The sequence below is a fragment of the Manduca sexta genome, chromosome 11, assembly GCF_014839805.1.
Source record: "Manduca sexta isolate Smith_Timp_Sample1 chromosome 11, JHU_Msex_v1.0, whole genome shotgun sequence".
Taxonomy (NCBI): Eukaryota; Metazoa; Arthropoda; class Insecta; order Lepidoptera; family Sphingidae; genus Manduca; species Manduca sexta.
The window spans coordinates 3,058,863-3,076,048 of record NC_051125.1 but is presented as its reverse complement, the minus strand read 5'-3'; the positions used below and the strand labels follow the sequence as shown (position 1 = coordinate 3,076,048).

Here is a 17,186-nt window from a genome sequence, read left to right as displayed (position 1 = left end):
AGCTTATAAATAACGTAACTTCTTCACTTCAAATATCTCACCTCAAAGCGACGTCAAAGGTAGCTCCGCCCCAGTTCTCAAGCGAGTAGAGATTACTGAAGTTGTGTGCGACGTATGGCGACACTGCCAAAAGGTCGTGTGTTCTCACTCTGGTGGCGAGGAGTGACTGATGGGCGTCTCTGTACGTGGTGTCCATGAGCAAGAGCCCCTTGTTCTGCCGAACGGCCTTTGCAAAAGCTTCAGGACCGCCCTCGTCGAGGACTTGCTTGTAGCCACGAGGTGGTTGGACGGCTAGAGAAATATTTGAACGGTTAGTATTTTTTTACGTAATTGAAGGTATTTAAAAAAATATTTATGACGTAATTGATAGAATTTATTATTGAAAAATTTGCTTTACCTAGCTTTTTTTCCAATGTAGCCACTAGCTACATTACAAGTTATCTATCGTAGCTACATTTTATTTAGAATAACATTTTGAAAAAGTTAACAAATACCATGCGCATGCTTTTATTTGCTTGGTCGCTGGGATAAAAAATATTTAAAGGGAAAATAGGGAAACTAATTTAAGGAGGTTTAGTTTGTTACCACAATTGTTGAGCTTAGCAAAGAACATTTATACGGTCCATAAGTATTTGTCATTTAGTTTAAATTAGTCACCGTAACATTTGTATTAAATTATGGTCTCTATACGGTGTTAAATGACCAATGCGACACTTAACAAAACATAGTATTAAAATGACATATGTATTTTGACGGTCTAGTGTAAACTAATATAAGTACGATTTTTTTAAATGTATCTAAAATGTTTTTGACAGTAAATATATGTTGTATTATCAAATAACAACTTTAAATTACTTTTTTTTATTATAACCAATATCAGTTCACTTTGACCGGCAGTATGGTAGCTACAAATACGTCACAAATGTCCACTAATGTGCTGATCACGATCTTACCTGTGTTCTCACCAGTTAATTCCTGTCTTTTAATAGCCTCGGGGGAAAGGTCTGAAAAATATTTGTTTAGTAAAATAATGAAATGTGCGCTATGCGTATGGTGTGCACAAAATTAAAAAATAAAATGGCGGATGATGTACCTGACAGTACCGTAACCACAGTGATTATTGTAATGATTCTACCATTCATTAGAAAAAAGAGGAAAATGGCAAAATAAAACATTCTTAAAAGCTAATAATACTCTAATAATTAAAAAAAAAGGATACGATAATCTTAATTCGAAAATCATATAATTCTATGAATTTACGGGGCAAAGATCTGAATGGCGGAAGCATTACAAATATATTTGAACAGTTTTAGTTTTTATTGACATCACAAGTTAGAAAAATGTTTTTTTACGATAATTTATCAATTTTTAATACTTATTTTTGGTAAGACCTGAAATAATAAATGCTTTTAAATAATACTGATAGTACTATAATACTGTCGTTACGCCACTGAAAAATAACAAAAAAAATATCCTGCTAGTCCATCGACAGGATGCGAAATTAAAATTAGCAAAAGTTTTAACAAAAATTAGAATTGGATTGCAATTAGAAAATATTTATTTTAGTTTATAAATATTTATATGCGTTATATTTATTCGGGAACTCACTATTTTTTTAAGTGTAGCTAAATGTAGCTAAAAAAATTTGGAAAAGTGCCTATACTGAATTGTGCAGCTGTGTCAGCCAAATCATAATCGACTGCATTGAGTTCACGAATATAAAAAAAAACAGCCAAAAACTCCGCGTGGTGAAGCGCCCCTTAATAAAATAAATTTAATAAGCAAAGCTGTAATCAAAGAAAGATTAAGATTTTTCAGTAAAATTTTAACCTACCATACCAAGTGTGGACTGCAAAAAAACGTTTTTATTTTTATTCCATACTAATAGTGAACACGAAAAATAACATTGCCGATGGTTCGGCGCCTTTTAACACATTGAATGTAATGGAATTAAAACCCACTATGCTCTCCATGATTTAACAATTGATTTATCGATTCAAATTTCACCTAAGTCCATATCGATTATTTACCATAACTTTGCTATCACACAATAGCTCACCCAAAGGCACCGCAGGTATGTACGGCTTGACGTCGGAGGGCGGGATCTTGGTCGCCAGAGGTGTGGCTGGACCGTTTACCAGTACTTGTCCGAGATAGTTGAGAATCTTCTGAGCTCTGTTCTGTGACGCCTTGAACATGAATAGCTGCGGGTTCTCGTCGATGAAGTATGTGTCCACTGAGCCTGTGGAGGAATATCGTTTTTAGTATCGTGTTCTAAGTGATAACTAAGGTAGATAATCTAGAATTTTCTCTTACATTAAGTATTAAGGCTTATTCAGGATAATGAGCTATATCATTCTTCTGGGATAAAAAATGGAAAGGAACTTTGGCACATAATCCTCGATATACATTATCGACAAGTTTAAATAGTATATAGCCAGAAAATTAAAAAAATATTACTATTACCATCATGGATATTAATGTACAAATTTTCTGCCCATAAAAGCTTACCATTCAAGAATTTCTGATTCTCCAACACGTTGAGCAAGAAGGGAATGTTGGTCTTCACTCCGCGGATGCGGAACTCGCGCAGCGCTCGGTTCATTTTGGCTGCCGACGCGGGAAGATCTTGGGCGTGGGAAATTACCTAGAAAAGTTATTTTTTTCGTTATATTCTAATTATTTAAAAAAATCTGGAAGTTTTCAAAATATTAACTGATGATTAAAAATAGTTTTTTTTTTACATTGTATATTTAACAGTATTTTTTTATAAATTATAATATATAAATTGGGGATTGGATTTTTGTAGGCAAGTCTGTCGTATCTATATTTTTCTTAAAGATATCACCATAGTTTACTGATGATTTCTGAACCATCATATTATCTTAACAAGGAGTTTTAATCATCCACTCACTTTGACGAGTAGCGAGTCGTAGTACGGTGAAATAACCGCCCCGGCGTACGTGGAGGCCGAGTCGAGACGGATACCCATACCTTCACCGGACCTGCAGAATTCAACATGAATGTTAAAAATAAAATCGATAAAATTTTGTTCAGTATGGAAAATATAATATCGATAAAATATATAATCGATTAAATCTCGGCTTCAAAACCAAAAATAATAAAAAATATCTGTAGTTATAGTCATACGGACTGGTACAACTTGAGTATATCGAGGGTTGCAATGACACTCAGTGCTCACCATTCAATCTCAAACAATGTGCACTTTGAGACTTTGGTAGTTATCATAAGGTCTAACGAAGTTACCCTAATTTTGCTAGGGTAGAGACACTTACCTAAACACCTCAATTCTGCCAGTGCTGGGCTGGAAGTTGTTAGCAGGGTCTTCAGTGGTGACTCGGCACTGGATGGCATACCCTTGTGCCTGGATGCGGTCCTGCGTGAGCCCCATCTCGGGGAGGGTCATGCCCTCCGCCACGCGGATTTGGGATTGTACTAAATCAATGCCAGTCACTTCTTCTGTGATTGTGTGCTCTACTTGTAACCTAAGGGTTATGAAAGCATAATTATTAGCGGATGTTAAAGATGTAAGTCGTTTTAACCAGTATTTTACAAGGTAGAACTTTCTGCAAGAAACTGTCGGGGTAGATGCCGTCAATTCGTCTGTTTCACCCAAGCAGGAGACACAATTCATGTTATCATTATTATTCCAGTTTGAATGACATTGTAAATTTTAGGTGTTATGACTCTTCATGAGTATTTCTAAAAACAACGTATTTAACGAAATAGTTTTTATGACATATTATTATCATTTTTTTTGTCTCAACTGTTTTTTTTTTGTTTGTCTTAATTAGTTTTATATGTTACTTGATAAACCAAATGTATTCAAACAAAAATAAAAATAGATGAGACAGAAAAATCGTACCTAATAACTATTTCGTTACGAAGAAGTATTTAGAAAGTAGCTGTATGGAAGCCAGTAACATCCAAAACCCTCGTAACGAAGCTTTTCGATGTATAGCACGTTCATTTCAATTACTTGCGGGCCCGTCCCAGAAATTCGTAAATAGTCCAAATGCATTAAATGGCGTCCATTATAATACTAAGAGACAAGTCCTCACCTAGCGTTGACCTCAATGAAGAAGAAGTTCCCTTTGTCGTCGAGCAGGAACTCGACAGTGCCCGCATTCTCGTAGCCCACATATCTCGCCAAATGCACCGCGCAGTCAACCATTTTTTGACGAGTCTGAAAAAAAGATACACTGGCTGAGTTGTGATAAATATTTCCATCGAGGAGGTAGTTTTATGTTCTAAGAGTTTTAAAGTAGTGTTACAATAAATACGATAGGAAAACAAACAGGAGAACCTACGGTATATTATTAGTGATATTACCTCTGGATCTAGTTTGGGCGCGGGTGCGATTTCCACCACCTTCTGATGCCGTCTCTGCACCGAGCAGTCCCGCTCGTACAGGTGCACCACGTTACCCGCCTTGTCACCTGAAACGCCAAGCTAATTATATAATTAAATACACACATATCGAGCCTTTATCCCCATAGGGGGTGGCAAAGGACTCATTTTTTTACTCTGTTTTCCGTCCCATGATGTGATAGGAGGCATCGTATTAGAATTAGGAGATATCTTGAGAGAGTATTAACTTGATGTTGCGTTTCAGAAAGATGCAACATAATTTTTTAAATGCTTGCAAATTATAAGTCTTGAAAATCGTGGATGAAGACGCCCATTTATTTTAACTGTCGATTAACATCTTTAGCTTCCAAGCTAGTCATATTTGAACTGTGTAGGTTAGGTTTTGTATAAGGAGTATTTTTAGGGTAGAATTAATTTGTCTGAGGCTAGGTGAGGTGTGCGAGGTGTGTGAGGTGCGTGAGGTGCGTGAGGTGTGTGAGGTGCGTGAGGTGTGTGAGGTGCGTGAGGTGTGTAAGGTGCGTGAGGTGTGTGAGGTGCGTGAGGTGTGTGAGGTGCGTGAGGTGTCTGAGATGCGTGAGGTGTGTGAGGTGCGTGAGGTGTGCGAGGTACATAAGTAGTGTCGCACCCAGCAGCTGCACCTCGATGTGGCGCGGGCGTTCGATGAAGCGCTCGATGAACATGGAGCCGTTGCCGAAGGCGCCGAGCGCCTCGGACGACGCGCGCTCGAAGGCCGAGCCCACCTCCGACATCTCGCGCACCACGCGCATGCCGCGCCCGCCGCCGCCGTACGCCGCCTGCGCACGCGCACGCGCACGCACACACACACACATGTACAGTCAGACACAAAAGTACATGAACAAATTCAAAACTGTACAACGCTTTTACAAATTAACTTCAAACGAAATAAATTTTTTCTTTATCTTATATAAAGTAAACTCTCTTTATTTTAGGAAAGAAATAATTACTGTTGATAAGAGCAAAAATGTTAAGGCGATTTGAAAGTTCGAATTTGTTCAGCTACTTTCGTGGCTGCCTGTGCAGACTAAAACTAAGCTTATGTACATATACATATATACATAACATAACAGAATCGATAAGAGTGGCAAAATACAAGAAAATGCTGTCTTAAAATGGACAAAATATACTGGCTGAATAAATGGATTGGTTGGAAATTTTAAACTATATGTTATATAGTTTTTACAACATAATTAAAATATGTTTTCTATTAAATAGGTACATAAGAACACGCAACATTTTAATTTACCTACTCCCAAAAAAGGGGAAAGTACTCAATTCGTCTTTAATTTTTAATGTATTACACCGATTACTCTCAGATTTGTCGATAATTAAAATTATTAATTCAATTTGACCACTAGCAGCGCATTGTGTAATTATATAAATTATTGTATATTAAAGTTCTAACTATCTTGACTTATATAATTTTACTGGGTATAATTTTACAAATACTACCTTAAAAATAACGGGAAGCCCATGCTGTTTGCAGAACTCCAACGCCTCCTCCTTGGTTGTGACTGGACCATCAGTACCAGGAACAATAGGAACCTCTGCGAACAAAAAATAATTTATAAATACTGGATATAGTTACAATGAAAGGTTGCTAGTACCCGGGAAACAAAGATTATGATGATGATGACTTTGATTTTTTTAATAATCCTTTTAATAACGAGACGAGCTTTCCGTTCGCCTGATGGTAAGCCATACGACCGCCCATAAACAGTAGAAACACCATCCAACAGCTTGAATTAAAACGTATTGTTTGGTATTCCACTGCGCTCGTCATCCTGAGACATGAGATGTTAAGTCTTATTATGTCCAGTACTTAACAGTTATAGCTCAGGTTTTCCTTTTTAAGGATCAGATGTATTATTAGATAGCTACTACTAGCACAATAAGTTAGACTAAGCCATCACATTGTTACATTGTTATATGAACTGCATACTAATCTATATAAATAAAAATGAATCACCGAAATGTTTGTTCGAGCATAACTTTCAAACGACTGCACCAAATTCGATAAATCTTTCTTTTATGTGTTCATTATTGTCAGGTTTGTATAAAATAACAGCAAATATTTAAAAATCTCAGAAAAGTGAGGGTGCGAAAGAGACAGAAGACTGTGACAGGTCTAAATCTTATACTTTAGACAGTATTGACAGCAAAAAATATGGCGGTACGAAGTTAGTCGGATCAGCTAGTAATAAATAAATAAATAGTTAAGTATATTCAGCCTCACTCGAATAGATCCTAGCCCTAACTTTTCTAAATATTAACCCGTCATATTCGGTCATAGTTTAGCCAAACGCAGTCCTTACTTTCTGAAATATCAGCCCTGCCTATTCACTTTTCGCAGACCCATCTCAACCCTAACGTTTTAATCGTCATTTACAATAAATGAATCCTTTTTTTCAATCTATCTCAAAAATCGACCAATCAGAACAAAGTATTATTGACAAGCTAACAAATCAATCATTTGTTAGCTTGTCAAAAATACTTTGATCATAGATTAATGCATTTTCGGAATCGGATTTGAATTGAGATTGTGATCTTTCATTGAATACGGTTGTAAGTAATCGCCTCATTTCAAGACCCTTATCGACCTATTAACGTCTCAAAATCTACTAGATCCGCATGTCAATAATTTCGAAGTAAATCTTATCGTTCTGCTTTCAATCATTCAAACAGATTTCGCTATCGGCTAATATATCAGAATTGATATCGAGTGTTTCGGATCACACTTTGATAATTATTGTATTATGTATCACTATTGATAGTTCAAAGATTTCGAAATAAAGTTTAATAGGGGGGGGTTTCTATTGCTTTGAATGACGAGACGAGCTTGCCGTTCGTCTGATGATAAGCGATACGTCCGCCCGTAAACAGTAGAAACACCATCCAACACCTTGAATTACAAAGTATTGTTTGGTTTACCACTGCGCTGAGACATGAGATGTTAAGTCTTATTATGTCCAGTAGTTACACTGGCTACAATGTTCTTTAAACCGGAATGCATCAGTGACTACACACTGCTGCTGGGCGGCAGAAGTAGACATTGCGGTGTTACCTGCCCAGGTGGACTCTAACATATGAGAGACCTACCACCAGTAATCTCATCAGGTAGTGTCACACATCAGGTAGTTTAATAAAAAATCATAATAATAATTACGATAACCACTTGCTTAGTTGTTTATATGAGTTTTGCTGGTGGTAGGATATATTTTATATCCGCCCGCATAGCGACCACCGTACACAAGGTGTGAAAACCCGCCATAGTGGCCCACGCAGTGTGTCGCGTTCCGGGATCAACCTATATATACCCGGTTTCAACAGGCCGGCATAATTGTATCGACTGTCGATGGGTAATCATCTCTGGATAGTCGACATTCTATTGGGCCCTACTCCACTTACCATCGGGTGCAGTAGGGTAAAATTGTCGGGGTCGTACATAAAAAAAAAATAGATGATCTAGAAATTCTGACATTAGAATAACAGGGTTGTTTATGGTTATGATGGTAAACGATAAGACCGATAAACAGACATAAGATGTTAAGCCTCATAACACCCAGTAATTACGCTGCCTAGAATGTCCTTCAAACCGGAATTGATAGTGCAACACACAATTGCATGCTTTACTTCAATACGTAGTACCTACAATAACAAATATATCTTATTTGTTATTATAAAGTGTAATCGATATGTGACTCATATCATTTGTAATCAATTTTTAAGTAAAGTCCATTATCGATTTGCATTGAAAGCTTAATTTGTATCAATATCCATCATGCAAAGCCAAACTTTGTCATTTTTGGATTACAAATTATTTTTCTCACTAAGTGGGTTAATTATTTTCTTTGAATAGATATATTGATAAATTGTAATATCGATTACTTTTATTTGACTAAATTAAGTATTCGAGTACACAAGATTAAACCAACTTTTCTTCCATTGACTGACATAGTGAAAGTCTTTGTGGTCATATCTTCCAACTATTAATAAGTTCCCTCAATAGCGGATCTCTAGCTATGAATTAACGTCGAGTTGAAACCTTACAAATGTTATATAGAATTGCGAATAATTATAATTATTGTTTGTCATTGTATTATTTTAATAGCAAAATACCTGATATTTAGGGCACCCCATATATTTTATCTGATGGGTTAAAAGCGAATATTCGCAAAAATGTATTGATGTTTGTTAGAAGTAAACACAGAAACGACTGAAAAGATTTGACATATTGGTAGACCTTGTCCTGGATTAACACATAAGCTATTTTTATCCTGGTGATTGACTCCCACGGACAAAACTTGAATTTTTAATTCATTTTTTTTTTATTTGGGTGGCACTGGCTTCGTGCGGTGTTTTAGAGACAGTCCTAATAAATTATTATCAGGTATTCATGTATGTATTCTTTAGCAGCCATTTCTTGCTAAAGTTTACCAGTGATGTAGACAAGACACGATAAAGGCCATATAATCTATACTATTATATAAAGCTGAAGAGTTTGTTTGTTTGTTTGTTTGTTTGTTTGTTTGAACGCGCTAATCTCAGGACCTACCGGTCCAAACTGAAAAATTCTTTTTGCGTTGGATAGTCCTTTGTTCGTGGAGTGCTATAGGCTATATATCATCACGCTATACCCAATAGGAGCGGAGCAGTAATGGCTAATCTCAGGAACTACCGGTCCAAACTGAAAAAATCTTTTTGCGTTGGATAGCCCTTTGTTCGTGGAGTGCTATAGGCTATATATCATCACGCTATATTCAATAGGAGCGGAGCAGTAATGGCTAATCTCAGGAACTACCGATTCGAACTGAAAAATTCTTTTTGTTTTGAATAGTCCTTTGTTTGTGGAGTTTTCAAAGTTATATATCAACACGCTATGACCAATAGGAGCGGAGCAGTAATGGCTAATCTCAGGAACTACCGATTTCAACTGAAAAATTCGTTTTGTGTTGGGTAGCCCTTTATTTGTGGACCGCTATAAGTTATATATCATCACGCTATGACCAATAGGAGCGGAGCAGTAATGGCTAATCTCAGGAACTACCGGTTTGAACTGAAAAAATCTCTTTGTGTTGGATAGCCCTTTGTTCCTGGAGTGCTATAGGCTATATATCATCACGCTATGACCAATAGGAGCGGAGCAGTAATGAAACATGTTGCATAAACGGGGTAAATTATTAGTTTTGAGAGCTTCCGTTGCCTGCGCTGCGTAAACGGTTAAAGTTATGCAACAATGATGTATGACGGGATTGTTTCACTTAAAAAGTTCTAAAAAATATATTATAAAACAAAGCCCCCTGCTGCATCTGTCTGTCTGAACGTGTTAAACTCAAAAACTACCCAACGTATTAAGATGAAATTTGGTATGGAGACAGCTTGAGACCCTGAGAAGAACATAGGCTCCCGGGAAACTACTACTATTATAACGGGAAACTTTAGCCTGAAAAACTTTATAACGCGGGCGGAGCCGCGGGCAAAAGCTAGTTCAATATAAAGTAAACAAATGCATATTGTAGGCTCAGTATATATTTTGTTTAACGAAAGAATTCATTTTATCAGAGAAAAACAATTACAATTGAACTCTCAAATATAATCCTTATAAGCTACTGATAGCATCCGACTACACAATTTTTAGATAATTTAAGGTTGTATGTTGGTTGTTTTCCTGTTACTACTTACTATTTATAAATGATTTTAAGCTGTATGTCAATGTGACAATAGGCGTCTTATGAAAAGACAATTTCCATTAAGTTTTGATAATTTCATTATTGTATTATATTGCTTAAGCGTGAAAGAAATGAGGAGAAAGGGGTAAAAGGTCAGCTATATCGTAGATTTAACTATTAAAAGTAAGTGTATGTAACACAAAATAATAAACATGAATGTTGAATTAAATGAACATATAAAATATTTTTGTTTAACCCTTTAAAAGGGATCAACCTGTATATGCCTCAGTTGAAACTTGGAAAGATACCCAAGACATCATAGTAAAAACTCTAACATAGTTTACCCAGAAAAACTCTAAAAAAAAAAAATTAATGAAAGAATATCTTCACAGATTATATCAGTGCAGTAAATATTTGTTTGAAATGTTTCTTTCTGTCAAATACTGAAGTTCATTGCACTTGTCTTTAGGCTTTGTACTATTTTGTAGTTTATTAACCTTGAAAGAGGAATTATCATCAATTAATGCCAGTCATTTAATTAAGCTGCCCGAATTAAGTTTACACAGTGGCTCGCGAGCGATAAAGAAATTGTGTTATACAAATAAGTGACTTATGTTATTTCCTTAGATACAATGTAAATTGTTCTTAATTATAATGTAAATAATTGTTATGTCAAGAATAGAAGGCATATTTGGAAACAATGTAGTGTTATAAAGGAATTTAATATAGGTGATTTTAATATAGATAAATATTTTTGTATATAAGTCAATGGAACTACAAAGACGATTGCTTGATAATGTACACCACGAATGTCCATAAATAATGTTCATGGTATAAATCACGAATGTCTATAAATAGTAACAACATTCAGACCAAAAACCCAACAATATCAATATCTTGGTGCACCAGTCCCCTGCTCACCCTTTTGACGATAAAAGGCTTTTAAGTCAGTGGGTGAAATATTTTTGTTACAACTGATTTTTGTCAGATAATATTTTGTGTGATTAAAATAGTCCAGTTAACTTTTATACTCGGGTAGGTTATAAATTATAATTTATCCGAATAGCCTTATCCAATAATTGGAATAGCTATTTATATAACAAGATACGTACTAGCATCAATAGCGGCTTGTCTGGCTGCTACTTTGTCTCCCATCTGCTGGACCACCTTCGGCGAAGGTCCGATGAACCGGAGACCGGCATTCAAGATCGCCTGGGCGAAATCGGACCTGAAAACCGACAATTATTCATTCATACTATACAAATCACTTTCTTCTACGTTACTACCTACATATTCGAAGATGTACACAATAAGGTATTTGATTCTTTCACAAACAAATTACACAGAAACAATGATTAATTCAAGGAAAAAATAAAAAATATTATAAAATTGAATTTCGGTAGAAGGGGTAAGTTTCAAGAAACGAGAAAGAGATGAAATACGCGCACGTGACGTCATCGGGTATTACGTACGGGCGAAAGAATGAGATGGAGCGATACCTCTGTTACGCACTAAAAAAAATTGTATAACAGAAAAATGTAGGCAGATATTGTAACTTTGACTTTTCGAAAGACTACACCCCATTCCGCCCTGTGACCATTAAGGCTGCAGTCTTCGAAATGTCGGGAGAAAATCATAATATTAAAAACCGCAATAAAATCCGAAAAAATGTTTTATTTCGATGTCTAACATTCACGTAAACATAAGAAATCATTGTGTGTGATAACTCATAACACCTTCCCTACTCCTAAAAAGATAGCCGTGATGTTATGCATGTATATATAAATGTTGTTTTGGATTACAATGAAAAATACAAGGCTGTAACTTATTCCAAGGTTGGATGCGGATTTTAGCGATTCCGTTTTTCAATTTCACGCTCTCTGAGTTAGCTATGGTCGATCAACACATTGTCGGAATGTAGCGTCGATTGATATAACTAATATATTTCTATATAACAAGACGGCAATTGCATAACATAAGCGGCGATAGGCTATTTGGTAGTAGAACGGACTGACGAGACAAATGTTCGGAGATTCAATAACCAAAAGCACACACTTCCGACTTCTAAAGTTTTGTATTATTTCTGAATTATTGCTTTCTTTAAAGAGAAACATCGTGAGGAAACCAACATATCTGAGAAATTCTCCATAAGAATTTTGGAAGTATTTGAAGTCCAACCCGCTCTAGGCCAGCGTGATGGACTAAAGCCGAAACCGGCTCTGTAGTAGAGACTAGGGAGGGCCCTTAACAGCAGTAGGACAGTATATACTACAAGGTTAGTATTATTATAAGACAGCATGGAATTCTATGCGAGAGAACAGCGTGTTGATGTAAATCAAAATTTTTACTTCCGCTATATTTCAGTCAGTCAGTCTTATGATAGTGTAGCTTTCTTATAGAAATAAAAGATTAGTATCCGACAGGTGGGTCCATTACCCGCTTTAGATAACGGTTACTGCATGGGGAATAGTACCTTACGCTATATAATCGGTATAAAATTGTGGTATTACTAATAAATATAAAAAAAAATTAAACAGCAATTATTCATACGACAGAAATTCCATTAATTACATATACAGTATACACACAAACAGCGGCGATAGCCTAGTTGGGTGTGGAACCAACCGCCGAGACCTTATTACTAACCCTATCTCGGAAAGACGAAGTCTTCAAACTCACCTTTCTGAAAGTAGACCATATCCAGGATGCACGGCGTCGACGTCATTCTCTTTGGCGACCCTGATGATTTCCGGGATGCTGAGGTACGCCTCCACGGGCGGAAGACCCTTGCCGACTAAATATGATTCGTCGGCTTTTTGTCTGCAAACAATAAAAAAAAAGAACGTAATTATTTCTCTTTGTATTCGTTTTGGCCTAAAAGACTGTTAATGACTGGATAAATTCCCGTGAAAATGGTTTTATATGCTTGTAATTTTAAAGTCGTGTTTTGAGTTTCGAAGTAATTTACATTTGTAACATATTATATTATTTACTGGATTTTTGATTTAGCATAATAGGTTTTAAATGCTTATATTTTTAAGGTCGTGTATTGAGTTTCGAAGTAATTTACTTTTGAAACATAGTATATTATTATTTTCTGAATTTTTAAAGTAGTATACTATAAAGTGAGTGTCGTGTATCTTTTTTGCTGTAATTATGAATACAGATATATATACATATAATACGATAGCAACTATTGCATAGGCTTAATGATTTATACTTATTAAAAAGAAAATGATATTATCAATTTCCATGTCCAAATAGTAATTACCTGTGCATCTGCAGTTTGTCTTGTTCGCTGTAAATAGCGACGGAGCGGATCCCCAGCTCGGAGCATGCTCGGAACACTCGGATCGCGATCTCTCCTCGATTGGCCACCAACACGCTTCTGATCGGTTTGTACTCTACGATTTTGGAGTCCTGTAACATTGAATTCATGTTGACAGTAAGTAAAATGCCAATGGTACAGGAGTCATGATGGTGATGAACAACCTTCCTCACTGCGGGAGTTCAAAATGTTTGGATAATTGTTAAAAGTAAATTCAGAAACAGGTGAATAAATTTGAGTGAACATGCATGATCATGACATGATGTTATGTGCTGGATTTGGACTTGATTTTTTGCCTCGGTGGAGTAATTGTAATGCGTACGCGGTACGAGTACGATTATGGCGCCGAGGTCCTGGGTTTGAATTCCGGGTCGGACCAAAAATAAAAGTAACTGGGTTTTTCCATCTTAAAAATTACTCAGTCGGTGTTAGAAAGTTGGTGGTGTGATATCCCAGTGCCTCGGAAAGCACGTAAAGTCGTTGGTCCTGCGCCTTTTCCCACCACGTCGAATTGCCGTCTCATCGAACTATGAGAGTGAAGGAACAGAGAGCGAACCTGTGTATTACGCACACACTTGTGCACTATAATATCTCCTGGGTACCTGTTTGCTATTTCCTCATTTCGGTGGGCTTAGGGTGCATGTTGCACCTTGGACTTCCATGCAATATTTTTCTTTTTATCTACAGCATAATATATGATCAGTCATGAAAAACGTGAAACATTATCATGATTTATGGACACCAAGACAGATAGTCATATACAGCATATGAAAGTTCATAATACACGAATCGTCACCCATATAATAAAGATAAATACCGTCATTTGATAACGTTATCGGAAATGCAATAGGATTCTATAGATCCTTGTGAAGTGATAAAATACGTCATTGTGGTAAATATCTAGATTCGATTATTCGTTAGATCTTATTGTCAGAAATTAACAGAATATAAATCTCAAATCGGGAGCCCTTGGCAGTGATGAGACCGCTTCGGGTACATTGTGTGGGCGTTGTCCAAATTGCTCCATAGAGTTAGAAAAGACGTAAAACATGTTTTGTTGGAATGTGTGCGGAGTGGACCTCATACTTTGGGTTTTAAGGTGGGCAATATAGTTTGTTGTCGGTTCCTACGTCGGAAGGAGCTAGGGTTTTATAAAAAACCAAACACAATGTTATATGCATATAAAAAACAAAAAAAAAAGCCAGCTCGGACTGGTAGGAAAAGGAAGAAAAAAAAATATTCTAAATGAGTAAGTATCTAATATGTATTTCAATCCTATATTACCCAGCGCCTTATTTAAAAATCGCGTTTTGATTTTAGTTGCTGGTGGTAGGATATATTTTATATCCGCTTGCATAGCGACCACCGTACACAAGGTGCTAAAACCTACCATAGTGGCTCACATATGTCGCGTTTCGGGATCAACCTGTGTATACCCGGTTCCAACAGGCAGACAAATTGTGTCGACTATCAAAGGGTAATCATGTCTCGTTAGTCGACATTCGATTGAACCCTCAAGTTGCCATCAGGTACAGAAGGGTCACTTTGCCGTCAGTAACGAAAGGTAACCCGACACAACATATCAGTACCAATATACATAAATGCAGTCTGCAAATCGTTCTGATGATAATTAGATTTTACATAATTTCTACATAAAGGAAAGCTAGCAGTAATTGACTTATATGATATAGACCAGGGGTGGCCAACCGGTCGATCGCGACAACTAGTTCAGTCGATCGTGGCAAGGCAAAAATATAAATACGTAGAACAGACCGCGCAACACGCACGCATCGTTTTGTATCATTTTTTAATCAAAATAATAATAAATTGTGTGCTGAACTATGTTGTTTCATTTAAGATTTCAAGATGTATGTAGCTTGGTAGATCGCACAGAGTATCATCAGTGGAAAGTAGATCTTGGGTCTTACCAAGTTGGCCACCCCTGATATAGACCCTTCGGCACTGTTCGGAAGGGGTTGTATGGACCTTCCGCCAATGTAGCCATGCCTGTATACAAAAAAAGATGCAAACACTAACTGCAACATACACTAATAAAGGAACATTGTACGAGTTGATAGCGTGTTCACACGCCATCATGCCAGCGGTGTTATCTCTAAGTATCTGGCGACCGCGAAACTAGCATGTTACTTTATTTTATGGTAATATATGCAAAATAATGCATGATAGGTCTTATACGTGGCGTGCGATTCACGTGATTCTAAGAAACACAAATGTAGATTATATTGATAATAAAGAATATCGTTGCAGATGAAATTACGAGGGAGTCAACAAATCACCTATTTACCTATACGGCCTATCAAAGCTGTCCTATGACTAAAACGCCCATAATGCAAATAGACGAATATTCCCCGTAGACGGTAAATAGGCCCCTGACTTTATATGAAATTTATTGTACATTATTTTCTTATTGTCACCCAGGGGCGTAGCTACCGCTGTATCAGCTATATCAGTGATGCGGCACCTCCGAGCTCTTGGGCTCCTCTTAACACATCCTTACATTAAACTAAACAGGCGCCTAAAAGTTCGCACTGCCCTGAAGGGCCCCCAACAAATTTAGATATAGGGCCCCGTATCAAGCTACGCTACTGTTGTCATCCCAAGAGGTTTTGGATATACAAGGTATGAAGGTAACATTAACTATCGAAGTTCTAGTTATTTTTGACTACCTTAACTGTAGATTACAGTGTTCGCTATGATTCTCTATAATATTCCATGCAATGGCGCCACTAAAATACAAAAGTGTCTGAAATTATAATTGAAAATGTCACGCAAAGGCGCGCCTAGCGTATTACGCCCTACCATAGTGCATTTACGGAAAGCTAGCTTATGGCTAGCATTATACTACTTGGACTATATTACGTGGGTGGTTAAATCATGTGTATTTCTAATAAAATAAGGTACAATGTGTACAAGGGTCTTTTTTTGCAGCTTCTGAGTAATTGTTACTCGTCAAATAAGGGTATAAGTCGACCAAATACAAGATTAATCTATGGTCCCAAATATATGGTATTAAAATGAGTACTATCTACATTAGCTGGTTATTATAACTGTCAGATAAAATTGTCTTGGAAAATTATTTCTAATGTTTACGCGAATATTAGACATTAAAATTAAACTATTTTTTGGATTTAATCGCGGTTTTTTATATTTTATATTTACTCTCTTTTACGTTTTAAATACTTTGCAGCCTTCGTGGTCACACGGAGGGACTGAGGTGTTGATGGTTTGAGGGAGAAAATTAAAGTATAAAAACCACGATAAAATGTGAAAAATAGTTCAATTTTAATTGACTTGGAACTTGTGAAACTGGCGCTAAATCAAATAATGCTGAAAGCAATAAACTAAGGGTTCGTTCACTGCCCTGATTTTTTATTAGGAATTATTTTATCAACACCATTTCTGGCAACCACCAATGCAAATATTTGCGAATAATACAAACATTTTATTCATACGAGTGCATGGTAATCGTGTTTTATACTAGTAGAGGTGAATGGACTGTATTTCAAGATTACGTTACTATATATTATAAATATGTATAATTTAAACGTCACGGTCAGGTTGTTGCGTGAAATTATAATTAGGCTCAATTAACTACAGATAAGAATAAAACGGAACGAAAATGTGCTAATTACTAAGAATTAATTTTGACTATTCACCTACTTTATCTATGTTGTTTTCGAAAAAGACTTGAAATATGTAATTAGGTATTTTGAATCCAAATTAAAATCAATTTAAAAAAAAAAATAAAAAAAATATTT

At 36.3% G+C, this 17,186-nt stretch overlaps 1 protein-coding gene across 3 annotated transcripts in view; it reads right to left on the bottom strand.

Moving 5' to 3' along the window:
* LOC115451834 (pyruvate carboxylase, mitochondrial) overlaps positions 1-17,186 on the bottom strand; it is a 44,904-nt gene that overhangs the window by 6,653 nt on the left and 21,065 nt on the right. For 2 of the 3 annotated variants that reach the window (XM_037437589.1, XM_037437588.1), the window contains exons 3-15: positions 13,351-13,499; positions 12,759-12,899; positions 11,192-11,307; positions 5,863-5,957; positions 5,018-5,186; positions 4,354-4,460; positions 4,083-4,207; positions 3,297-3,506; positions 2,915-3,005; positions 2,512-2,647; positions 2,060-2,242; positions 954-1,004; positions 42-291 (exon numbers count right to left, since the gene is read on the bottom strand). In XM_037437589.1, coding sequence (XP_037293486.1) covers positions 42-291; positions 954-1,004; positions 2,060-2,242; positions 2,512-2,647; positions 2,915-3,005; positions 3,297-3,506; positions 4,083-4,207; positions 4,354-4,460; positions 5,018-5,186; positions 5,863-5,957; positions 11,192-11,307; positions 12,759-12,899; positions 13,351-13,499 — 1,823 coding nt within the window. The remainder of the gene's footprint in view (positions 1-41; positions 292-953; positions 1,005-2,059; positions 2,243-2,511; positions 2,648-2,914; positions 3,006-3,296; positions 3,507-4,082; positions 4,208-4,353; positions 4,461-5,017; positions 5,187-5,862; positions 5,958-11,191; positions 11,308-12,758; positions 12,900-13,350; positions 13,500-17,186) is intronic. The other variant, XM_037437590.1, reaches the window with a different exon arrangement.